Source organism: Sciurus carolinensis, chromosome 4 (genome assembly GCF_902686445.1).
Source record: "Sciurus carolinensis chromosome 4, mSciCar1.2, whole genome shotgun sequence".
In the NCBI taxonomy this organism is placed as follows: Eukaryota; Metazoa; Chordata; class Mammalia; order Rodentia; family Sciuridae; genus Sciurus; species Sciurus carolinensis.
Genome location: NC_062216.1, coordinates 174,150,899 through 174,177,187, shown reverse-complemented (window position 1 = coordinate 174,177,187; position 26,289 = coordinate 174,150,899). Strand labels below are relative to the sequence as shown.

Sequence of the window (26,289 nt, the reverse complement as noted above, 5' to 3'; positions counted from 1 at the left end):
AATAGCGCCTCCTGCTAGAGGCTGAGATGGTCCAGGTGAGGTCCAGAGGCACCTGGCAGGGTAGACCAGCCTCTAGGCTGGCTGGGCACTGCTCCCTAACCCTGCAGGGCCACCAGCCTCCCGCCACCCACAGGAGACCCTGCCGCCCACGTGCTCCCACCCCACCCCCTGGCATTGCACTTGTGCCACTCCCCGTGGAACCACCCACCAGCTGCCAGTCCCCTGCCTCCACCATGCAGCACGCACCCTGCAGCATGGCTCAGGCGCGAGTTTGGGGGCTCAGACTTGCTTGATTTGCTCCTCTGTGGGACCCCAGTGGCTCTGGGGTGCCTGCCCGCCCCACCCTCTGAGGGGAGAGTCCCCACCTGCCCCCTTGATCATGCCCCTTAGGCCTCTTGGCTGAGGTGCACGCCCAACATACTTCCTGGGAGATCCTTGCTGCCCGCCGCAGCCAGGCTCACCTGGCCTCCTGAGACGGGCCTTTGGCAGCCCGAGTGCTCAGCAGATCCCTGGCTGCAGCTCAGGACACGCTGGGCTGTTCCTCTGCTCATCTAAGATGTCATGTTCTCCTGATAGGAAGCACGGCCCCCATTCTGTTTCAGAATAGAGTCCACCCCCAATTGGGGTCACTGAGCTCCATGGCCATGACCACAGGTTTAATGAGCCGGGACAGCCTGTGCTGGACCTCTTCCTCCTCCAGCTCCCCACCCAGTCCCAAACCGAGGCGCAGGAGGCAGGCGGTGCCTCCCACCTGCCTGCCTGGCCTGGCTGATGGCTGTCAGACAGTCCATCACAGAGCCAGCCTGCAGGCTTGCTGGAAAAAAGAAAGGAAACCAAAGAGCAGCAAATCCTCCATTTCCCGCACGTGCTGGGCAAGGGCCAAGGTTGCAGTGGACATTAGGGTCTCCCCTGGTGTGGCATGTTGTGCTTAGACAATGGTACCGGCAGCCACCCACGGGTCCTTGGTGCCCTGTGCATTCATCCCGCCCGCCCCAGCCCCTGGCAGCCGCTGGTCTTTTTACCAGCTGTCATCTTGCCTTGTACTGAGCGTCACATAGAGAACCGCAGCGTGGAGCCCTCCAGGCCACGCTCTTTCACTTGTCAACGTGCCTGCGTTTCCTCCAGGCCTCTCTGATTGCTGAATGTGAGTCCAATGCATGGACGCACCACCAATTATGTTCCCACTTACGGAGGTCACTCCGGTTGCGTCCACGTGCGGGCCATTGGCTGTAGGCTTCATGGGCTCATAAGCCTTCAGATCAACTGGGTCAAGTATCCAGGCCACGACTGAGAACCTTTAACTTGGGAGAAACCTCGAGCTGTCTCCCAGAGCCGCCCCGGCATGCTGTCCCCAGTGGCATGCTGTCCCCAAGAGCAACGCCAAGCATGGCTGTTGCCCCGCACATCACCGGTGCTGGGGCGGTCAGCGTTCTGGACCTGCCCCCTTACAGGGCAAGGTGGCGCCTCACTGCTGCTTGCCTGGCGTTCCCCAGTGACTCCGTCACTTAGCCGCTCTCGGTGTGCTCCTTCACCACCTGCCATCCTCCCCCGTGAGATCTGAACGTGCCCGTTTAACTGGGCTTCTCATTCTCTTATTGTTGGGATTCACATTCTTATTTTTGTGTACAGTTCTCTACTGATGCCGGCGTTTGCAGTTATTTTCTCCTAGTCTTTGGCTACTTATTCTTCTCTTGCTGCTTTTGATTTTTAAAATTCCTCCAGCATCCGCAGTTTCCCCTTGTTCCTTTAAAATTCATTCGTTAGGAGTTGTCTGTTGTTCAACAAACATTTATTCGGCTCCATCTATAGATGGGTGCTGGTTCTGAAGGCCACCAGAGGCAGCCCACCTGAGGAGCGGGCCCAGGTCCCTGCCCTCCTGGAGGTTCGAGACTGGCCTAAATCCACGTCTGGTTCGGCCGTCTCCGTTCTTTCATCTCTTTTCCACTCCAGTAGCATCTGTTTCCGCATCATTATTTGAATCCAGTTGTCTTAGTTTTAACCTGTTCCCCAGGGGTCTGCCGCTTTCTGCAGGAGCCGTGCTGTGGCTACACTTGTGGACAGGCCAGCGGTTCCTGGTGGCTCAGGGGTGCTCACCTGTGCAGGTGGCCTCACCCTTGCAGGCCGTGAGCAGGGAAGCTCCGCGGACGTGGGAGTGCTTTCTCTGGCACGTGGACGAAGGCAGCAGACGGCCCAGCCACTCTGGGTTTGGTCAGTGCCCTCACATTTCTTTCACTTCAGAAAGTCTTACTCGGGTCTCTTTTCAACACCACGCTGTTTTATGATTTCCAAGCTGCGTCACGTGCCTCTTCTGAGCAGGTAATTAACATTTCCTATGTTACCATGCTTTCCCTTGCTTTTTTCTACTTCCTGCCTCCTCAGTTTTGATCTTTCTCTTCTCCAACAGTTCCACACTGTTTCTGCCGTGTAAAAAGTTATACTTAGATTATCACATCATTTCTTAAACTTCTACTAAGACGTTCCACAGTAAACCAAATGACTAGATCTTTCCCTCACGGCAAGTCGCTATGGGCTGGGGACCTTGGTAAGTCCTGCTAACTCATGCATCTGGCAGTGGGGACTGAAGACTCCCACTACTCAAAATGCAGAAGGGGAAGTTCAGAAATGTGGCTATTCATCTCAGCCATGTTTGCAACAGTTAAAAAAATTCTTTTTGCAGCAGTTAAAAAAAATCCACTTGAGGCATAAGAGAATAACCAAATAATTATGCTTATCCATGTAGCTGAATACTATGCGGTCATTAAAATGTTTTTGAAGAATTTTAATGGCAGGAGGAAAATGCTTCTGATATTAGCATAACAAGATGTCCTGAGAGGCCTCTGTTTGTCTGGGCAGCAAGGGAAGAAGGAAGGAAAGGCTGCCAGAGGCCAGGCATGCGTGCTGAGCGGGGGCAGGGCCAGAGAAGACAGCCTGCCCACCATAATGACCAAGGCTGATGGTTGTGAGTGCAGGAGAGGAGGAGAGAGGCCCTCAGATCCTGCCCTGATGGTGGAAGCCTATCAGGAGAGGCTGCTTTGCCCAACCGTCTGCATTCCTTAGTACAGGGAGGTTCCCTGCACAGGGCTCTGCCGCCCCACTTCTGGGTGAAGAGCAACCAGACTGTGGGCACGCACCTGCAGGAGACCTGCACACCCATGTTCACAGCAGCATTATTTAAAGTGGCCCAACCAGAAATGGTCCTCCAGCAGCAAGATGCATAATCGGTCCATACTCACATAATGCAGGACCACGCAGCAATGGCAAAGGAAACCCCACGCCACCAGAAAGCGTTGGGCAGAAAAGGCTGTTCGTGAGAGTGTGTGCTGTGTGATTCCCCTGGTACCACTGAAAGACAGGTGACCGGGGTGGACATCAGACTGGTGCTTTGGGGAGGAGAGCAGGGGCCACAGGGTCTGGGGTGTTCTATGTCTCAACCCGGGTGAGGGGGTTTGCCCTGGGATAATCCACGAAGTGCTGATTCTGGGTCATGTCCTCTTCTGACATACTCTGCAGTTTGAAAGTAGAACAACAACAACAAATTTGCAAATTTTGGGAAAAAATACAGACTAAAAGAGAAGGTGTATTGGCTTTTTATTGCTACATAACAAAGGATCAAATGCAGTCCTGGATCCACAGTTGCTACTTGACGGAGCCTGACATCTTGTCCTGTATTTTCTCCATTTCTTTAACTATTAGCATTGTGAGAATGCTATCACTTGAATTGCTTCTTTTAGTGAACTGCCTATTTGCTGTGCTGGGCCCATTTTTATCCATTTCCAAGAGCTGTATGTACTAAGGAATTCAAATGTCTCACCTGTTGCAAATGTTGGTCCAGCTTATTGTTTATCAGGAATCTTTGTTTATTGAAGTTCTTGGATTCGGTGGTCCTTGCAGTTGCTCGGGTAGTGCGACCTACAGGTATTTACTGGTAGTTTTCTATGCTGTCTTTGCCATTGGCATCATGTTTAGAAAGCCTTTTTCCACGTGCAGATATAAAAATAGTCGCCTACTTTTATTTTGACTATTGGGGGGGACTTTAGTTTTTATATTCAAATCAGTTCATCTAGAATTATTAGGGGATGTGATTTTTCTCCCAGTGTACGTGCCCGGGTTCACTTCTGGGCTCTCCATTCTGTTCCATTAGGTGATGTGGTTACTTTGTGCTTTGTTTTGTGCTGTCTTGAGACAGCTTTGTAGTACAGTTTGGAGCCAGGCAGTGTGACCCTCCCAGCTGTTCTTCTGCTTGGCTACGTGTGATTTTCTATCTCAATGAAAACAAAATTGGCACTTTGATTGCACTGTATCTATAGATCACTTTGGGTGGAAGGGCTATTTTAACAATTTTCATTCTTCCAATCCATGAAAATGGGATATCGTTCCACTTAATTTTGTCTTCTCCAATTCCTTTCAGTAATGCTTTATAGTTTGCAGTTGACAGATCTTTTACCTCTTTGGTTAAATTTATTGCTGTTTTATTTTTGCAGCTGGTGTAAATGTGATTGTTTTCTTGATTTCTTTTGCATGTAGTTTGTTGTTAGTGTATGGAAATGTAGTTTTGTGTTCTACAACTGTACTGAATTCAGTTATCAGTTCTGATTGTGTATGGGTGATGTGTCATGTTACTGGCAAACAGGGACAATTTAACTTCTCCTTTCCCCAGGGGGATGCCTTCCCAGTTTTCTCTTGTTTGACTGCTCTGGGGAGCACTTCCAGTGCCATGCCGAGTACAGAGGTCAGAGTGGGCATCCTGTCCTGAACACCTGGCCTCAGAGAAAAGGGCTTTAACTTTGCACACTGAGTGCAGGGCTGGCTGTGGGCTTCTCAGAGGGCCTTTGCTGTGCTGAGGTACATTCCTTCAGTAGCCGTTTTGATCCAATTTCTTATCATAAAAGGACAGTGAATTTTGTCAAATGCTTTGTCTGCATCTAATGACACGTCCGTGTGGGTTTTGTTCTTCGTTCTGTTAATGTGGGGTATCATATTTACTGACATGCCTGTGGTGAGTCATCCTCACATCCCAGGAGTAAATCCTACTTGATCAGGGGGGGATGAGGCTTCGAAATGTGCCATGCATTTGTCTTGCTAGTTTTTGTTGAGGATTTTTGCATTTATGCTCATCAAAAGGATACTGGCTTGTGGTTTTATTTTCTTGTAATGTCCTTGTGTGGCTTTGATATCAGGGTAATTTAATGTTGGGCCTGGTTTTAATAAAAAAGCTTGGAAGTCCTCCCTCTTCTTTGGTTGTTTGGAAGAGTTTAAGAAGGGTTGGTGTTGATTCTTTTGGTAGAATTCAGCAGTGAGCCACCTGGTCCTGGACTGTTCTTTGACGGGAGACTTTCTAACCAGCCTCGATTGCCAGTGGCCTGAGGTTGGGTAGTGGAAGTGGCTTTGTGCACTCATTCAGCCGTCCCTTGCTGAGGACTTCCCAACCAGGGCTGCAGGGCGGAGCTGAAAAAGGCCTCTGAGCGGAGTGGGACAGATCTGAGCAACTGACCCTCTGGGGCTAAATGCTGCCCTGGAGGGAGTCCAGGGCTGGGGACGAGAGGAGGGCAGCACGTAGGGGGCGGCAGTAGGCTCCAGGAAGAGTGCGCCTCAGTTGTCTGCCTCAAGGAAGCTCTCGGGAACCACGGCCTGAGAGCAGACCGGCTGGGGCTAGGGCCTGGTCAGAGCAACTGGAGGTTTCACTCCCTGCAGCCGAGATGGCTTTTCTGCAGCTTGTCCCCACGTCCTGCTCCATCAACAAGCACACCAGCTCTCTGTTAGTCCCTTCTATAGCCTGAGCAGCTCAGACACCCCGGGACTCGGCCCCGCCCTAACGAAGCTGCCCTGGTCAGGGCCTGGCTGCCGCAGGGCTACCTCTGGCCCTTCACACACAGCAGTAGAGCCAGCATGCCAGGTCACTTCCATGGGTCAGGCGGATGAGGTGCATAGGGACAGGGCCACCCAGGATAGGGCACCCTGATTTGGCAGTGAAGGCCTCAGCTGGGCCTAGTGCAAACCAGAATGGCAAACAGCAGGAGGCAGCTGCTGAGATCCTAGTGGAGCCCAGGGTTGGTGGCTGCGGGGAGGGACCACCAGGCCCTGTTCTGTAGACCACAGTGGGTACCACTGAGTCTAGGCATATGGCGCACCCTCAGCTCAGTCCATTGGGTTACAGTCCACCCTTGGGGGCAGAAAGCACTGCCCATGCCTGGCGGCAGAGCAGCACAAGCAGGCAGAAACCCAAGTGCTGTTGTGGGAGGATCCCAGACGTGGGGGTACAGACGGGCACGGAGACAGGCACGCGGCCTCCACGACTCCTGAGAAGTGGGCTCGGCAGGGCTGCTTTGGTGATGGGGAGGGGCGGAGTGTGTCTTTCCCAGGGCTGGAGGTCGAGTGTGCCCGAGTGCCAGGCTGGGGGGAATGGCCCGATCCTGGGGCACACCGAGCAGACCTCTGGCAAAGCCCAGGGCGGGGCCTGCACCCTGACGCTACCAGCGTCTGTCTCTGGCAGTGCGGGGCCTGAGCTTGGGGGACCGGAGCCCAGTGGGTCCTGTCATACCACCCTTCGAGTGCACCCTCCTCTGCCGAGGCGCCACAGGTGCCCACAGGTCCTGGCACTCAAGACTCAGCACTGGGTCAGGGCCTGCTTGAAAAGTGAGTCCTCACGTCCCAGGCCAGACGGCCGCAGGCTGCATTTACCATCTTTATTCCATGTTCCCAGACCCTCCTGATGGTTTGGGTCACCTGCTCAGAACCAGGAGTATCACTGGGTCCCTCGCATCCAGTCCAGCATTTCCACACAGAATTACAGGCAGGACAAAATTTAGCTTTGAGGATCCTTCCCCTTTGAAAAATAACCTGCCTCAAAGGGCAGATGCTCTGTCCCCAACATTCTGACTGTGTAGAGCTCTCTGAGCTACAGAGCGAAGCTCAGGGTGGGGACTTGCACACAGAGCCACCGGGATGGCTGTTCTTGTAACTGGATCGCTCTTCCCCATCCCTGGCGAAGGAGCAGGGGTCAGGGGCCACTCAAAGGTGGTCTGGGAGGAACCCTTGATCCTGGTAGAAACAGTCTCCATCTGATCTAGGGCTGACTGGGCTCCACAGAGTTGGAAGCACGTGACATCTGCACAGTACTCTGTGCTAATTTCCAAGTCACATGGTAATGAACCAAGATGATTTTAATAGAAGCAGGAAGGTACACATCACACATCTGGATATCCCATAGCTCTGGGCAGTGGCCAGGCACACAGGCAGGGCACCACTGCCCCTAAACAAGGGACAGATCTGAGAAGTGGCAACAGTGGGTTGCTGAGGGGAGGGCCCTGTCCTGGCTCAGGGTGAGACAGGCTGCGGCCACCGACCCCACCTGTGGCCCAGGGCCCCCACAGGGTGTCCATGTCACCTGGAGAGTGTGTGTGAAGCAAGTCTGATGGTGTGGAGCAGCAAAGGCAGCCCCTGCAGAGCCGAGGAGCAGGTGAGCACAGCAAGCGATCAAGCCTAACTCACCGCAGACCCAGGGAAGAGCAACGGAGCTGCTGGGAGCCAGGAGACGCGAGGAGTTCTGCCTGGAAGAGCGCCCCAGTGCAGGCCCAGCGACAGGCCAGGTCATCCTGCTCTGAGAGGAGCCCCCACCCACCCAGTGCTACTGGAACAGGGAGCCCCCAGGATGGGGTGGGGGTGGTCTCTCTTTTGAAGATTAGACATGGAAAGTAAGGCAACTGAGAGAGGCCTCACTCTGCCCCCACCTCCTGCCCCACGGTCCCCGAGATCCAAACGTCTGACAGCGGCCTTCCAGCCAAACTCAAACCAAAAACAAACACCCAGGGTGAAGGGCTTGCAGGCCCGGGTGAGGCTGGCCGTCAGCGGCTCTGCACACAGGGCTCCAGCAGATGGCAAGGTCCCGCTCGGCATCCTGTCCACATTTTACTCTCTCACTCAGCAGCATGGAGATTTTGCACGGTGAAGAAGGTCTGAGAGAGCCGCCCCTCCTCTGCCTGGCTCCTGGACAGCAGGCCTCTGAGAGGCTCTGCCGCTTGGCTGCCCCCAGGTTAGGGTTCCAGGGTGGGCATTTGGCAAGGGACACTCCAGAGACAGAGTGAGGGGGACGCCTGACCCATCTCTGGTCCCCAAAAGCTGGGACCCTCCTTGGCTCTCTTTGGTATCTCAGGAAACTGGAGCTGCCCCACCCCCCTCAGCCCTCGACGCCTGGGCCCACCCTGGCAAGTCGCCTGCAGGATTGGGCTGCTCCCAAGGCAGTGCTTGGCCAGCACCAGCTCAAAGGGGCCTGCAGCTGGCCAGGTGAGGAGAGGACACTGCCTCTGCACAGTGAGGCCCACTGTCACTGGCCCCGGGCCTCACTTCTTGTAGTGATTGGGGGCATCTGCGAAGACAAACTTGAGGCGGTAGGCCTCAGCAAGCAGAAGGCTTGATGTCCTCGTCACCCCAGCGGGCATGGGCAGGTTCTGGAGGAAGAGAAGCAGCTCCTGTGGGGAGAGAGAAGGCAGGTCAGAGGAGGGGTCAGCAGGGGCTGCAGGCCAGGGCCCCGAGACAGGGCAGTCACCCTCCACTCCAGCAGCCCACCTCCCACTCACAGCTTGACCTGTGAGGGCTGCTGGCCGCAGCTGACCGCACTTCGCATCTGCAGGCCATTGACCTAAGTCCACATGGCTACAAGGGAGGCAGACACCAGCACGTTCAGGGACAGACTGTGCTCAGGAGGCTGGGGCAGGTGACCAGAAGCCTCTGCGACACGCAGCTGCGCCACCCCTGCTCCGGCAGGGGACACAGGGTGGAGCCGGCTCAGGTTCACCTGAGAGCAGGGGCTCGTCAGGCCTTCCCCGCCACAGCCGCCCTGTGCAGAAGAAAGCAAGCCGAGTGTGTGGAGGCACCAGGTGTCAGCAACCCGCCATGTGCCCGGGCCGAGTGGAGCAGCTGAGGCAGTGCCACCTCTGAGCCGAGCCGAGCCCAGCCTTGTATAGCTGTGCAGACGGGGACCACCCGCGGGGGCCACAGCAGCACACCAGCACCAGGCATGCGCACACGGGCCCACGGGGCCCACGCATGGGCCCTGTCGCTCAGTCACTTGGTTCCTCTGGCTTCCGGGAAGCAGGAGCTCTGCTCTGAGTCTACCCCCTGCTCGCCAAGCACCCAGCCTGCAATGGCCATGGCTCAGCCCGGAGAGGCTGTGCGCAAGTCACGCCCGCAAAGGACACAAGGGCACATCTCCAGAACTCGGAGTTTAGAGGTTGGGACGCAGACAACTGGTGAACGGTGACCTCCTAACTGGAACTGTGGCAGGGCCAGGACTCAGCCCACCCCCACTGTGCACCCACATGCAGCCCCTCCCAGCAGCCCACAGCCCACCTCGCTGAGGGCACAGTGGGTTTGGAGGGGCTGCGGACCTCTGGCGGTTTGGCAGGAGTCAGGCTCTGAGGACCTGTAGCCGGGACAGCTCCCTGGGCTGGGGGGTCTCAGGAGAGGAAGCAGGGACTGGGCCCCTGGCCGGGGCTGGCCCATGCCAGGCTCCCCCTCCTCATGAAGCCAGAAGACTTCTTGAGGGCGGCACACACTGCTGCAATGGCCCTGCTGGACGCTATCCTAGTGTGGACTTGGCGCCCTCAGGGCCACCTGCTCCCGCCCTGCCCACCCAGAAGCAGGAAGGAAGTAAGGAAGGTAGTCAGGCTCCCAGGGTGCTGGCATGGTCCCTTCCCAGCACCTGGCAGGTGACAAGTGGCAGAGGAGGCAGCTGGCTCAGGCTGCCCACACCATCTGTCTAGAAAAGGCACAGCCTCACGAGGTCATCCCAACCTGAGGGAGCCTCTGGGACCCCCGCAAGGTTGGCACGGAGGGGGCGCTGCAGAGCTGGCTGGGCAGCACGAGTCCTGCTTTCTGTGTGGTCCTCGTCCTGGCTCTCTTCAGCAGTGAAGAACAGAATGGAGACAGGCCAAGCTGTCCTGGTGCAGGGCCTGGCACAGGCCCCGCTGCCCTGGTGACCGCCCATGCCTGGCCCCGCCCTGGTGGCGTAGGCCTGGCTGTCCATGAGCAGCCCTCCTGCATCGCGCACCACGAGGGCTCCGTGCCAGGACGCTCCTCTAATTGTCATTTTGCTATGGCTGCATGCCAACCCCCCTTTTCCTTTGCATTTTGGATACTTTCTGTGGGCCTTTAAATTGAATTCACGGAGCAAATTTCACTGGCAATATGTCCTCAGGGACACATCAACATCATCTGCTGTCTTTCACCATTAGATGCAACTTACACGGATGCCAATCCGATTCCGAGCAGGTCATAAATAAATACCTTTGGTTTATTTTTAATCCACTTCGCTCCGTATTATCATGACCTCGCTACCTGCAAGGTGAGAAGCAGTGCCCTCCCATCACGGCGGCTTACCACTCCACTGCACACTCAATTTCAGAATCTAATTTAGTCCCCCAGGTTCGCTGGATGGTGGGGAGAATAGAAACTCCTGATTCCTTACTGCCTGCAATGCTAAGGAAGGAAAGATCTATCCAGGTGACCTTTCCAGCAGGCGGAGAACACAGACAAACACCCTTAAATACAGATCTCTTTTAAAAAGGCTTGTCTTATTTATGCGCCAGGCAGTGGAGTCCTCCAGGCTGGGAATCTTGGCACGTTTATTAGCCCTGCGCCATTCTGAATTATCCACCTCATGCGGCGGGGGGGGGGGACGGGGGGTCTATAACCCACAGAGCCATCGCCACGCTTGCAGTACGGGGCTGTGCCTCGCCCTGGGACCACCCCATGCTGCGTAGCCAGGCGCAGGGCTGGGAGGGAGGCCTCCGGGGTCCTGGTCCAAAGACCAGGTGGCACTTCCCCACCAATCCTGTCTGCCCATAACAGACACTGTGACCACCTTGGCACTGCCAACCTTCAAGGGAGGCCTTGCTCACCCCTGTGCGCTGAGGGGAACAGGCAGCCATCCCTGCTGTGCCCTCCCCCTCATGGGGGGGACCTTGGTAGGAGCAAACGACATTTGCGGCTTTGGCGCTTTGCTGCCAGAAGGACTGTATTTTCCAGAGTCAAACTCATCACAGCACCATCTGCACCACGTGATCACCTCTGCACACAGGCTCCTGTGGTCTTGTCCCACGGCCCGTCGGGACCCAGGATGCTGTCTGGTGGCACCGAACAGGCTCTGTGAGCCCAGGCAGCAGTGGGATGGGCAGAGATCAGATGAGACACCAGGTGGTACTTTCCAAGCCTAGCTCCACCACCACCAGACGGCACTGCGCAGCCACAGCCTCGGTGTGCAAGCCTGTGGTAGGGGACGTGCTTCCTGCACTATGTCAGCAGGGCCCTGAGTCCCTATGCCCCAGAACAGCATAACAAGCTCAGCAGAGGTCAGTGAACATCACAGAAAGGTGACTCAACACCCCAGGCACTACCAAAGGTCAGCGAGCACCCACTGGCTGGTGCCCAAGGACCAGGTTGCAAAACCACCCAGCGCTAGCTACGTGCCCTGGGCAGGTCCCTAACTGGCTGTGCCTTAGCTGGTCACCTGTAAAAGGCGTGTGACAGGCCCTCTCCCTTGATCTGCCCAACGCTGCTGCTATCATGAAATCAGCATGTGACCACTAGTGGTGGCAGCAGGAGCCATGGCAGCCACGTGCTTCCAACAAATCACCATCCACAGGCAATGCCAGATCACTCAGCAAGAGCGTCACGAGAAAGCAAGTTCTCGCTGAGAGAGCAGAGCGCTCAGAGGAGGCAGGCACGGCGCCTGCTCTCCTGCAGTGTGCCTGGAAACAGTCGGGAGCAGGCCAATGGCTGAAGGGGGCACCGTCACAGGTGTGACTGGGCAGGGGCTGGGGTCCCACCAGGAGCAGCCACACCTGCCCATGCACCCACACTGCATCTGTCAATCCCGGGAGGACACGCCAAGAGACCTAGAGGAGGATGTCCTTGAACCCCTTTGGATTTGACCTTCAAATTCCAACCTCAGATGCACAACGAGCTGCACTGACTTTAAAATATTCCTGAAGAACTGACTGGGGCATCGATTGCTGAGCACGTAAGACAAAAGGCCCATCCTCATCGCCATAGATAACCCGTCAGCCATGAGGGCAGGGAGCGGCCCCAGGAGTGCCCCACCACGCTCTGCTCTGCCCTGTGCCCTCCTGTGCAAGGCCTCCCCTAGAACCTGTGGCAACCCCCACAACCCTGCCATGTGGATTGACGAACCTGGGCCAGCTGGAGAGGGCACTGCCGCCCAGGCCGATGGGCTCTAGGCAACGTGCCTCTATGTACACCAAAGTGAAAAGGTCCCTTCCTGCAAAAGCTGTGACCATGTGGCCCGGGGCCAAGAGGACGCATCTTCCCCCTGAAGACAAGGTGTTCTGAGACACTTGTGCTCTAGGACTGTGACCGAGACCCGCTGGGACTCCAGGCAGGACTCGTGGGAAAGGCAACGGGAAAGGGACCAAAGGGTGGAGATCCAGAGCCAGTGCCAGTCCCCAGGCGGGGCCATAGGCAGGCCCAGCAGTGCACCTCACAGATGGACCCCACGTGGGAGGGCTGAAACAGAGACAGGTGCCACCCCAACAGTTCTGGCTGCTGCAAGACCCTCTGAGGGCAAGGTACAGGCACAGTACAGAGCCACCTGGACAGCCAGCCATGGGTCACAGAGCCAGCACCACAGCCAGCCAGGCCTCCGCAGGCCTCGGGCACAGAAAGCAGTCCTGGCTCTGCTCCCCGGTACCGTCTGCCTGCGGACAGGCACGTGCGCAGACTCGACAGTGTGCTGCCTTTCTTGTGGACATGCAAACCCACAGGCGTGAATCTGCACGAAAAACCAAGAGCCGTGGCCGAGGAAACGTGGGATTTTCTTCTCCTAGCCCATGTTTTCTCATCTTTAAAAAGTACACGTGCACTGTTTGTTCATTAGACATGATGCAAGAGTGTACGAGCAGCAGGCCTGCTCCGCCTGGCCCCTGCTGCAGCCTGGGGGTTGTCCAGCTCATCACAGGGCCCTGAGTGTGGGTCTCTGCTGTGCAGACAGGCTGGCTCTCTGGCACAGCCCCATCTTCTGTGCCAGGCCTTCTCGAGAGCAGCGCATACAGAGATGTGGGTTGGCTACTCACTGAGTGGCCCCTCGTGCAGAGGCCACCTGTGTCCAGCACATGGCACAGCAGTCAGGAGACTGCCTGCGGGAGAAACTGACAAGAAGAGACAGCATCTAGTACTAGAAGAAGAATCCGGCGCCTGACCGCTGGCCGCTGTGCACTTGGCCTCCAGGTCTGTGGCTGTGGCCACGGGGGCTGCTGAGCATCTCCAGCAGGGGGAGAGGTATCCACTGATGTGGGTCCAACGCTAACATTTAGTATTAATGAAAGGCAGAGCTTTCCCTCAGGAATCTTAATGGACTCCAGGTTCAGGCGGTATTCTGATGCGCTGGGTCAAATCCAGTGTTCTGTTAAAGTCAGTTACACCTGCGTTTCGTTTGTTTTCGCATTTCTACGTGGCTACTAGGACACTTCACGCTAAGTGGTGCCCGCTCTTAGTGACGCTGCCGCGCAGCCTGCCACCCCCTGCCCACTGGGTGCAGGGAAGGCCCGCAGGCGGCGGGCAGGCAAGGGCCAGGCAGTGGCCCAGCTTGACACGCCGCTCCTCACGCACAGTGGAGAACACAGGGAGGTCTGCTCAAAGGCCACTCCAGTCAAAGTTTACAAATTGCCAACACGCAGGGGTGAATGAGCCCTGAGCCAACGGGCTCCCTCCTCTGAGTCCTTTCTTCCCTGAGCACAGTGAGGAGGCTACTCCCAGCATGCAGGCAGGTGGCAGGGTTAACTACTCTGATTCACTCCTCGCCCTGCGCCCCTAGGCAGCCACCACTGGGCAGGCCACTCGGGGAGCCAGAGCCCGCCAGCTCCAGGCCCCGTCCCCAGGACTCAGAAACCAGCAGAGCGAGCTCGGCGCCCAGGATGGGTGCAGTGTGATGTCCCCAAGCACCACATGCCCTTGTGTCTTACAGGAGGAGCTATGGTGCCCTTCACCTTAGACTGGGCCAGGGTCCACCAAGGCCAGCAGCCCTGAGGTCACTTCCCATCACCCTCCCTCCTGTCCCTCCCAGTCCCTCCCAGAAGCCCAGAGTGCAGCTCTGACAGTTGATTTCTTTGACAATCCAGTTATTAGTTTGAAAATCTTGTCAAGTTTTGGGCCAAACCAGGGCTAAAGATAGCAACGCAATGACAGGCGGTTGCAGCCAGCTCCTGGGCTGGTAGCGCTCAGGGGGTGAAAATAGGAGGTGACCCCTCGACACAGCAGTCTTCCAAGGAACCCCTGATGGCACAGGGACACGCACTGTCCTTGTAATTAATTCTGTATTTTTGCCAGAAGAAGAATTCTAAGAGAAAAACACCTTTGGAACTCAAATCGAGCTGGGCACGCAGCGCCCAGGGCTGGCTTTGAACTTCCACGTCTGGGCAGGGCGGGGGCTTTGATCAACACAGTGCTGTGAATCCTCGCACGGCGATTAGAGTCTCTTTCATCCTGAGCATGCTGCCTGCTTTGTGGACCCCAGGCCAGGGAAGCGGTGACCATGCCGTCCCAGGCGTCACGCGGGAGGGCAGCGGGGCTGCAGGGAAGAGGCTTCGCGCTTATCTACAAAGCGCCAGGCCCGCGGCCCTGGCACCCGGACCTGGGCACGTCTCACAGCAGCCGCCCCCACTCTGGGTTCTCCAGGCTGAACCCAGGCAGCTGTGGTCACACTGCCAGCAGGCAGCACAGAGGGCACTATGCAGGACACAGGGGCTTGAGGACCCGTGCACCTGGGCTCCTACCACCCCCACGGACCCGCCCAACCCACCCTTCCTGCAGTCCTGGCTGACCTGAACCCCTGGTCCTGCTGCCACTCCTCCCTGGCCCATCTTCCATCACTCTGGCCACCTCCCAGCCTCCTCGGCAGCCCTGTCCTGTGGTCCTCTGGGTGTCAAGGCAACCTGGCCCTCTCCTCTCCTCCGCACATCTGGGGATGTCCTTTGGGGTCAGGGCTGACAACCCCGCGTCCCCACCCCCACATCTCTGCCCAGCACCCAGCTCCCGGACCTCCAGCCCTGCACGTCCTAGGGTTGTCTCTGGCCTGTGTCCTGCCATGGCCAAGTCTGCGGCATGTCAAGCTAACTCAGCGACTCATCCCTGCATGGTTAGGGGAAGTGGCACAGAGGCGCCACCCACATCCAGCGCCCACGGCCCCTGCCAGCGCCACCTCCACACTGCGCCTGGTCACACTGCCTTCCCACACTCACACGACCCCAGCCCACCCCACCCTGCAGCACTGCCGGGGCCCCTCCCACTCTGCCCACCCCCAATGACCCACACCCGCACAGGCAGGGATGCCGTCTCCTTGAAACGGAAAGTTCTAGCACATCACTCTGCTTTCTCAAAGGTGCTGATGGCTCCTGTTGCAGGAGGAACGGACCCCAGCCAAGGTTCTGCGCTGCTTGGCTCCTTAGTGTTCAGACCAGCCCCTGCCCTCTGCCCTTGTTAGGAACTCAGATAGGGCTGGGGTGCAGCTCATGGCAGGGCACTTAGCTAACAGGCCCAGCACCACAAGAATAGTCACAAACAAACAAAAACACTCACAGGTAGTCCCTCTCCTGCCTCAGGCTCGGAAAGCTTTCTGCTGGCTTTCGTGGGAACAATTCTTCTGGTTCCCTCAGGTCTGAAATGTGAGCTCAGAGAATCTATTCCCAGCCAGCCGGCTCAGGTGAGCCTCTAGGTCGAGCACCCAGGTGCTCTGTTACTGCCCTGGGAGTTTGCCTTCCTTTAGGCGCAAGACTGGGATCAAGTCATCGCTTATAAGCCAGATGGAATGCACACTAGAAGAAACTCACGTGCAGAGCATAGCAGAACCAGGAGTGGCAAGAGCACCGCCCAGGATGCCCAGCACACAGGAGAGCGTGTCAGCTACTCTGATGAACAGAAATGGCACCACAGTCAAGAAGGACGGGCCAGGAGGCACCAGACAGAAAATGGCCCACGGGGCGCCGGGCAGCATCAAGCAGACTCAAGGGCAGGTGTCAAGAGGCATGTGGATTCATGAGGACATGTGGGAACCGCAGCCTCGGGGCTGAAAAGCTGGGTGATAGCAGAGGTGGAAGCCCTAACAAAAGACAGAACGTTCCGAACCGCAAGCTATAAAGTCTGGAGTTAAAGAGTTCAAGAACTCTCAGAAGCAGGAGGGGGTGCACAGGGAGCCTCCAAAGCCCCGTGCCCTCTTGGTGACTCGGGCAGCACAGGCCTTCTGCTGCCTGTGCCCGCTGTCCACTTCCCCACTGCAAGCTGCTCTGTAGGCAGGTGCCCTCTGTCCTGCTAGCTCCAGGACCAGAGCAGCACACTGCTAGGTGGTCCCAGGCTCAGGGTCATGAGTTCAGAGGGGGCACTTCTGCACATGACGACTGAAGGCTGCAGTTGAGGACACCCAGAGAGACGAACCCAGAAAGGATGTCCAGAGAGATGGAGCCAGAAAGGACGTCCAGAGAGAGTTCAGAGGGTCACTTGGAGAGCCTGAATGGGAGCCAAGAGCAGCGATGGGCCAGCGGAGCATCAGGTCTGCATGAGGGCCTGTTTGCCCCTAAGACACAGATGGAGGCGCTACCCTCCATTCCCATGGCACCTCCGCCCACCCGCCTCACCTGCGCACACCCACTCACATCCACGCAAACCTGCCTGCAGACCTCCTGCGTGACAGACCTGAGTGGTCGCGAGGGTGACAGCCACACCTGGAGCTGCAAGCACCCTCCCGTTCAGCCTCCTGGGAGAAACTTCTGGTCAGCTCACCCGACTGCGGGACCAGAGACCAGTGACCTCAGAATGAGAGCGAGCACTTGACACAACAGCAGCTTCTTGTCAAGTGAGGAGCAGGCTAGGGACACCCTGCTGTCGCCCAGAGGAACCCTAACATGGGGCAGTCAGATACCCAGCCCCACAGCTGGCACACACTCCTCCACATCCATGTGCCACCCCTATGGTGGGCACCACTGTCACTACCGTGGTACTGCCAGGAAGCTGAGGTCCCAGGGGGTCGCTGCTGGCCTGGGCCACAAAGCCTGCAATCAAGGAACAAGAACAAAGTCACAGGCAGTGGTGACTGCACCGATGGGCACGCTGTGAGGCACCGTGCCCTTTCCAGGGCAGGGCCTGAGGAAGAGCCAGCTAAGAGGTGACACTGCTCTCCACCTCTACAAGTGCCTGAAGTCCACAATGACCACTCAACAGGCCTGTGAGGGGGTCCTTAACCACAGGGCAGAAGGGGGCCTCCGAGGTGAGAAAGGACACCTGGGACCACAGAGCTTGGAAGACCTTCAGGGGAACCACCTCCCAGAATCTCCCCGAGCTCCAAGGAAGAGGCCCAGCGGGCGGCCAGCTCTGCTTCTTGTGGACCTCAGAGGCCCACATTCCACTGAGGTGGGGGGCCACGAGGGAGCCTGTCCCAACAAGGCCTGGTGACACTTCCAGAGACGCAGCAGGAGAGCGACGCCTCCTGTACTTACATGTCCTGGGGGGGCTGCCCTCCCGAATGCCGGGCTCCATGCGTTCGGGCGGTTTCCACTGTGGGGTGAGAGGTGCAGAGTGGCTGAGGTCTGGAAGGGCAGCTTCTGAGTCAGAGTCCACGAGACTGTGGAGAGTGTGCAGGAGCCCCCACTGACCACAGCGCAAGGGCCCTGGGGTCACATTGCCTCAGAGTGCTCAGAAATCTACTGCGGATAAGGCCTGCTCCCCAGCCAGGTGAGAGCCTGGGGCGGGCACGGCCCTTTCCTCTCGGCTGCTCCCTGCGCTGCTCACAAGCCCCACGGAGGCCACAGGAAGGGAACCGACCTCCCACAGACCAGCAGCCGCTCTCCAGCGTCATGTCCTCCACATCCTCTCGGAGCAATCCGTGGGAAGAAGGGCCAGGCCAGCCGTGCAACTGCTGGTGCCCGTGGCCACTGCTGCCACCCGGGCCCTCGATGGCACGGAGAGGAGCATACCTCCTTGTTACAGGGGCGGGGGCTGGTCTCCTGCAACCTGGGCCCAAGGTTGGGTCACACCTGGGAGCCCGGTGTGTGCAGGGGAGCGTGTGGTCATGGAGGAGGGGCACACATGCAGTGACCCAGAGACAACGTGGGCTCGGGGAAGTGCACAGGAGCAGGTGGAAGGCTGGGTGGCCTGTGGCCAGCACAGGCTGGCTGTGAGCTCATCGAGTTGGGGAGTGGGTCTGCAGACGAGCAAACCAGGGGCACAAGCCAGGGGCTGTGCAGAGGGGCCGAGGGGCAGGGCCCTGCAAGCCTGCCAACCAGCCTGAAGCAGCAGACAGCTGGAGCGCCCACCGAATGCTCTCAGTGGAACCCCAAGGCTCCACACACGGAGACTGGGGCGCACAGGTGGCATCCGGGGCCAGGCGCGCACCAGGGTGAGGTCCTGAGGTCGAACCCTGGCAGGCGAGGAGGGGCAGGCTCCCAGCGGCTCGTGGGGCTCCTCCTCTCAGCACCAGGAGGCTTGCCTAGACTTCCCAGTGCCCAGCGCTACTCTGCGGCTCTGGAAGCATCCACATCCTGCTGTCTGGGCAGTGTCAGTGCTGGGGCAGCGGCTGGTCTCGGGTGCCACCTTTTTCTCAGTTACTCCAAGGACAGACATAGAGAAATGCATTTCTTTCACTCCCAGAAAGGCTGACGGCGAGTCCTGCTGCGTACTCTGCAGAGGGGGTGCATCCGGGGTTCATCTGAGTTGCAGAGGGGATTCACACACACAAGGGTCAGGGATGGGGAGAAGAGTCCCAGCACCCTTTAACGTGGAGAGGCCCATCACCCGGGGTCCACTGTCAGTAAGCACAGCATCAGGAAACCCTGCCAGGACGTCATTCAGTTCTCAAAAAGCAAATTGGAAAGCCCAAGAGCCAAAGCCTCCTGGGCCTCCTCTGCTCCAGCACTGCCCCTTCTGGACTCTTCCTCCTACATTCTCCAATGTGGAGTGGACACTGGCCTCTCTGAGCTCCTGAGGCAGGGCTGGCCGGCTCCGCTGTGCCTCCTTCCCTACACACCAGGGGCTGCCCACACCCTGCCGAGCCAGCCTGGCCCTCGTGTGTGGTGGACGCTCTGCGCAGGTGGGTGCTTCTGCTGCTGAGGGAGTAGTGTGGTTGGGTGCAGGGGCAGATGTTGTGTGGCATTTGCTAAATGTCTCACTGAGTCGCTACTTTCAAAACTTTTGGAAAACCACTTGAGGAATAAAGATAGGCTGTGGGCCACACCACTGAGCAGATATATGTGCCACACTAATGAGGCCTGGGCCAGGGACAGACCGCCCTAGGCCCCAGAACCTTCCAAGTTTCCAGTCACAAGGGCATGTTCCCCACCAGGCCGACAGGTCACTGGACATGGTTACCAACATGAGCCCTGCCTGCAGCCCCCTGAGAGAGGGGTTCCTAGTGCCTCATGACCCCACACCCCCTAGGCAGTGGCCCCTGACCCTGGGCTGATCAGTGACAAGTGTGACCTTCAGTCCTCTGCCTCATTCCCTTGCTGGCTCCCCCAAGAACCTGCACCAAGAGTTGCACAGGAAGCTGCAGTTAGCCAGGAAAAGAGCAGCAGGTGGTGAGGCTGGGTCAGGGGTCAGTTCCCTGTAGCACCAGGCTGGCTGGGGAGCACGGCAGGCAGAGGAGCCTCAGGGAGGCCCTGGAGAGAGGGCCCCCGCAGCCAGATCCAGGTCTGTGGGTACCTCCAGGCCCAAGGCCCAGGGCCTGATGCTCACCTGGGATGAGCTCCCCACGCAGGGCCTGGAGCTACTGAGCTTCGTCTGTCTTCCAGCCAGGATCACCAATGTCTCAAACCTTCCTTTTTAGAACTCAGTGTTTTAACCAACTGTTCTCTTCTTCTGTTTGTTTGAAATCTCTTTCAGATTGTTCTACAAAGGTCCCCTGGGTTGGGAGCTCCCTTTCCTCAGCGGGTGTCCAGCAGATGACAGTCACATGGTGGGAGTTTATCCTCAGGGTGGAGCCTCCAGAGGGGCTCCCACTTCTCAAGGGTGAGGAGGGTCCCAGGGTTGGTACTGGTCTGTTTCTGTTAAGATGCTTACTGCCTCACTATTTCCTGTCTGGCTCTGACCCTGGTCACCTGCCTGCTGGAGGGCTCCCCTGGGATCAAGGTCCTTCAGGTCCTCTCCCCCAGCACAGCCCCCAGGAGGAAGTGGCTTCCCAAGCCCTCCCAGGAGTGGCAGAGCAGAGGGCGGACCCGGCTCACGCCAGCCCTCAGACACCTGCTCTCCTCTCCAGGCCAGGCCGAATCAGCCCAGCCTCTGGTCCTTAGGCCAAGAGCCAAGTCCTCGTCATCACGGACCAGACCCCAGGTGCAGCCCACCCCTGGCTCTGGGTGGCATTGTCACTCAAGGCCCCAGCTCAAGCCAGCAGGTTTGGAGCTGGTCAGGCAGTCTATGCCGGCAGCTCAAGGCATCCCTGCAGTTACGGAGAAGCACGGATGTTCAGCAGGGCCCTACTGCTCCACTGGCAGCACAGAACACTCACGATGCTTGAAGACAGACGGAAGGAAGCGTACCCTGCAAGGACGCAGGTGGCACCTGTGTCCCAAGGCCTCTCTGAGGACAGCATATGACCTGGGGCCTCAATCGACCCTGGGAGGTGGTACTGAGGGTACACATGCTGGAGGTCAGCAGTTCCTGGGTCCCTACAGCTGGTGCAACACTCAGTAAGGCTGGACAGGAGACTGGCAGCACAGGTGAGCTTAGCACAAAATACTCCGAGGGGGCTGCTTCCCCCCCCCCGCCATTGTTTGCTGCTGGCAGTTCCTGGCTACAGTAAAAGCAAGTGGACAGCCAGTGGGACACCAGCTGGATTCACAGGGTGGGTCATCTGCTCCAGAGGCCTAGCCCGCCCACAGGCATGGTGGCATGCTAGAGTCCAGGCACTGGGCACTGCTCCCTTAGCAGCTGGGCCCCTTCCTGTCCAACCAGCTGCGGCCCTGGCTTCACCTCAGCAGGGTTTCCTCTCACAGACACTCATTGCTTTCAACTGGCTTGTCCTGTCTCTCAGCTCAGGGATGACCTGCTCCTTCTCCTCCCAACCAGCAGGAGTGCAGCCTGGACACAGTCAGGCAGGGCCCCTTTCACAGGTGACTGGGGGTTGGTGGTATCCTCTAAACGAATGAGTGAGTGAGTGAGTGAGTGAATGAATGACCATGTGCCCTCCCGAAGGCCACGGTGCTCCAGGGCCAGTGGCCTTACCCCAGCACTCAGCCTGTGGCCAGAAGCCCTCCTGCAGCTGTGGACAGCAGTGGAAACAAGAACCGTAGGAAGATCCCCCACCCCAGCTGCACACCCCACAAATGAGGACACCTCCTGCTTCCCAGGCGGAAAAGTCCTCCTGGCCAGATCCAGAATGGGCCAATGAGTCACCGCCCACGTATCAGAAGAAACATCTCACTGCCCGTCCTCACTGCGTCTGAATCCATTCCTAAGTAATCCGATTTAGTTATCTCTCAGTGATAGCAGAAAGACACAGGTGTCAGCTGCCTTAGGTGGAGATTAAGAGGTGCTGCTGGTGGGGGCGACATTAAAGATAACAGCCAGCTATGCTCTATCCGCCTGGTCCAAAGAAGCCTTGGGCCTGGGCTCCTGTGTCTGCAGGAATGAGTCTTACGGATTTTTCCTAACGTCACCTACGCCCATTCCTCAATCCTACCCAGCAACTGTAAGCAACAGGCTTCAACTTGACTGCAGGCCTCTGCTCTGGGGAGGAGGGGCTCATCGATCCTTCTTGCTATTCTACCCCATGGACACGTGAGGCACCATGCCACAAGTCACACGAGGATGTGCGGACGCCTGGAGAAGTCAGAACATCCAACAACCTCTCCAGGCCCTCTGGACACTCCCTGCCGAGCCATCCTGGTGTACGCTGGCTCCTTTCCTGGGCACCTCCAGCTGTCATCGTGTCTTGAGGCTTTGGGACTGGTAGCTTCTAGGGGAGAAGTAGAGAAAGCCTTACTCCTCTTCATCCAATGCCTCAGGCCCTTCCCCATGAGAGATGGGCCCATGGGCCCCAAACACAGTGCCTCAGGAGAGGAGCCATGGAAGGCAATGTCCAGGTCCACAGAGGGCCCTGGGCAGCCCAAGTGCACAGTTCCATAACTGCAAAAGCAGAGTGGAAGGCCTGGTTCAGGAGCTGCGTGGATGCTGAGCACCAGCATTCTCTAAAGAAGTCAAGAGCACTGTATTCTGAGCAGCCCTGGCCTGTGTCCAGAGGGAGTGGCCTCCGGTCTCTACATGCCATGAGGCTATCCACCCAGGACGTGGGTCCCAGTGAAGGGAGTGTATGTGGAAGGGCTGACTCACAGTGCAGCTGGGTGCCACCCACCAGTGTGGGCAGGAGCGGGTGGCCAGGATGCCGAGCAGAAGGAAGGGGGCAGGCTGCACATGGACTGTCCATTCCTGGGAGTTCCCAGGTCTTCCCCGTCTGTGCAGGGGAGGAGTGGCGCTGCTTCAGCCTCAAACCCAGGCCCCCAGATCTCCTCTGTGTCTCCGACACAATCCTGGGCTCAGTGGGCCCTCGCTGTACATGCAGGTCCACTGGGTGCCTGCCAGAGAGCACAGGCCCCAGGGGACACTAGGCTGGCCACCTGCTGGGAGAGGTGCTGCATCCCCAGGCCCAGTGTGGAGCACCCTCACTGGTGGGCTGCCACTCCTCGGAAGACGCAGGGCGTTGACAGGGATGCAGACCTACTCCTGGACACGGTCAAGACTGATCAGCCAGCCCTGCCGCGGGCTTCTTACTACCTTTCCAGTAAAACCCAGGCTGGAAACCCTCTGCTGGCAGGACACTTGCCCTTTGTTTTCAGGAACGTTAGCGTCACTGCCAAACACTTCACACATGACATTTATGGACTTGAAAGGGCAAAAGTTGCTTTCAGGACTCTGTCAATTTGTAGACTCTGTGTCTGCTCCAGCCAGGTGGGGCTGAAGCTCAGAGCAGCAGGGATGGGGCAGATGGCTCCATCTTGACCCAACTGGATGGTTCCCTTCCCTGGGGAGAGAGTCGGGGCTTCCAGGAGAGAAGGTCTCCTCAGGGCCAAGGCCAATACCACCTCTGGGGAGTTGTGTGGTTCTCAGCATCTCCACTGTGCCATCTCCTCAGGGCCTGCGCAATACCCTTGGCCCTCACCACCAGACTGAGTCCCTGAGAGCAAAGGCCAAAATATCATAGTGCCCAGTTGAGAGCAGCAGGATAGTGTCCAAATGAACGATGAATGGTGGGTGGGAAAGTGAGTAGGCAAGTGAGTGTATCACTGGGTGGCATTTGGTAAATAGATGGAGGGGCCACAGGCAATGCTGGTGACCAACAGGATAGCTTCCAGGTGAAAGAGGCCCGTTTCCTGACACAGGCTTCATGGGTGAGAGTATGTGGATGGACGGTGAGTGGATGGGCAGATGAGTAGGGAGATGGGTGGGTGGAAGAGAAGGTAGGCAGCTGGGCATGAGGGTGGCTGGGTGGGGTGGGCCTGAATGCAGATTCCATGGTGCTAATCTTCTCACTGGGAACCTGGAGGACAGCCAGGTCCATGAGGCCTCCAGGGCCCAGTGATGGCGACACAGGCACATGCTCCCCATTCTGAGCACAGCGGAGGCGAATGTTGCTTATGTTCCATTAGCACCATGACTGCCAAAACCAATGCATAAAAAGCCAAAGATATTTCATGACAGGTCACCATTTGGAAGAACCAAGCTTCAGTTACAACTCCAGTTAAGCTCTATTTTGGAACTAGTGGAATTGCTACAGGAAACTGTAGTCTTTAAGGTATTAGCCAAGCCACTTCCTCCTTCCCTTCCTCTCGGGCTCCCTTATTCTCTCCTCCTCTTCCTTCCTCCTAAGAAAAAGCTACAACAAATAGGAAAAGAAGTCCCTTGAAGTAGGTATTAACTTCCACGTCCTACAAAATGGTGGTGCCCTGCTTCAGGACGGGGTGCTGGGAGGGTCTCCCCAGGCACTTGGGGGAGTTGGCTGCCCCGGGCTCAGCACTAGCCTCAGGCTGGCTATGGCCCTGTTATGGTGCCTGAACCTCCTTCCTGGTGGGTGGGCCTGAGGTGGGGTGCGCTGAAGATTAAAAACAGGCACGTGCGGATCACGGGGAGCTCCAGAGAAAACGGCTCACAGCAGGAGACCGCGCTCAGGATGGCTGGGGGAGCTGTGTGCTCTGGGGCCTGAAGAAGGACGAAGCAATCTGCCCGTTGAGCATGATGTGGAGCATCGGCACTGGCCTGAAGGCCTGGGCTCCTGGGCCCAAGACCCAGGCCCCTTTCCACCCCAGTGCCAGCTCCACGCTGCCTGCGCGCTGCACCTGGGGGTGGGGGGCCAAGGTGCCACCTCACAGACCAGCCCCAGGAGCATAGAGAAGCCCGCTGGGGAAGGCAGGGCAGGGTCAGGCTTCCCGCAGGCCCTGCTGGAGGCCAATCAGGATAGCTTCCAGGCGAACAAGGCCCGTTTCCTGACGCGGGCTCCATCTAAAATAAACGGGCTCCATCTAAAATAAACGGAGCGGACTGAGCCGCCTGAGATAGAATGGAGAGATTCAGCGCATACATTCAGAGCTGAGTGCTGGGATCTTTTCAATTGATTTCTAAACACATACAGCTCAATTTCTACTCAGAATTATGCCCACTGCTCCCAACAAGGAGAAACTGCTTTAAAAATTGCTGGGCTTCATTTCGGACGTCATTGCTGTTCCTAGCGACTGTCTCCAAAGTGACAGAGTGTCATCAGATAATGATTATAAAAGATGTTAATGTGGCGGGGAGTGCAGACAGAATCACAGATTGGTATTCAGAGTGAGATTCTGATCAAGAGTGATAATGTGAGAGGAGATGTCACATCATTTGACGCCATGACAGGTTCACAGGCTGGTTTTCATGTACCGGCAGGAATTAGGTTTTATTACAATGGGATTATTTGGAGACATAAAACACGGCCCTGGGAATGGGGCTCCTGCAGCAACTCTGAATACAAATGTGCACGACAGGAAGGCAGGATGTGTGTGGGGACGCTGGCGGGACAACCTCCTCTGAGGCCAGGAGGCCAGCCTCTTAAGTGGTGAGGGAGGTGAGCCTCCTGCAGATCTCAGCTGGCCCCTGGGAGAGGGGGAGGACTGCCCTGTGCTCCACACGCGAGGGGCAGGGGGCCCTGATGGGGATGCAGGACATGGTTCTGAGCAGAAGGTGAGCTGCACGTATTTAGAGATTACTGAAAGGATCTCACCACTCAGCTCCGACCGTGTGTGCCAGGTTCATACCTCCCTCCCGGGGTGGCTCAGCATGCCCCAGTGACTTTCAGAGGCAGCTCCACTCTGCAGAGTGCCATGTGTGGAGAGCAGAGCTGTGGCCATGCCACCCAGCCTCCAGCAGCTCACCACCCTGGAGCTACAAGGCCCAAGGCTGACTCCATGGGGAGCTCTCCATGGCTCCTGTTCGGGGAACTCCTGGCTCAAGGTGCATACCCTGAGCAGGATGGGGGAGGCTTGACCACACGGGTGCCCATGACCTGAGCTGGTGGCATCCTCCAAGGCACCAGCCCCAGACACACAGTGACATGGGACCGTTCTTCAGAGGCCTCAGGCCTTTGTATCCGAGCCTAATGGTGACAGAAGGGTGTACACAAAGCAACTGGATATGTCGAGTCAACTTCTGGCAAAGGCTCAGTGAAAGACTGCCAGACCCAGGCTAGGTCATCAGGTGGACTGGCCCAAAGCCAAGGGGCTGGCTGTATTGGGCTGGGAGCATCTGAGGAACCAGATGCTATGGTACCAATGCTTATCTCCCCAGATCAGCCTATTGCAGGTCCAACCCAAGGTCATGGCATTGGTTGGGCCTGAGGTCATGGGGGAGGGGCCCTCAGAGAGACCTCGCCCCTTCTGCCCAGTAAGGACACAGCCCCACACTGTACCTACTGTGTCATGCTGTGGCTTCTGGCCTCTCAATGGTGAGTGACAGGCTGCCTGTTTGGCAGCCACCTGGCAAGGCCCAGTCCACGGCAGCTAGGAAGCCCCCAAGGTATCACTGAAAACCCTGAGGACCAAGCAAGGAGGCTCTCCAAGATGCGCCTCCACCCAAACCTGCCTCCCAGCTCCTGTAGAAGGCAGCAGCAGGTGACCCAGGCAGGGGCTAAGGCCAGAAAAACAGTGCCTCTGCTTCTCCAGGAACCTGACACTGGTCAGTCCCAAGCTGCCAGTGACCACTGTCCACTGCCTCCCTGCTTTCCCAGGGGTCAAGAGTGCTGTGGAACAAGGACCCGCGTCCTCAGATGGGTGCATGCAA

At 57.5% G+C, this 26,289-nt stretch overlaps 1 protein-coding gene across 3 annotated transcripts in view; it reads right to left on the bottom strand.

The window, feature by feature from the left end:
• Positions 1 to 1,006: 1,006 nt before the first annotated feature.
• Positions 1,007 to 26,289, bottom strand: part of Tbc1d22a (TBC1 domain family member 22A) — a 338,112-nt gene continuing 312,829 nt past the window's right edge. For all 3 annotated transcript variants that reach the window (XM_047549403.1, XM_047549401.1, XM_047549404.1), the window contains one exon: positions 1,007 to 8,465. In XM_047549403.1, coding sequence (XP_047405359.1) covers positions 8,337 to 8,465 — 129 coding nt within the window. In that variant the 3' untranslated portion in view covers positions 1,007 to 8,336. The remainder of the gene's footprint in view (positions 8,466 to 26,289) is intronic.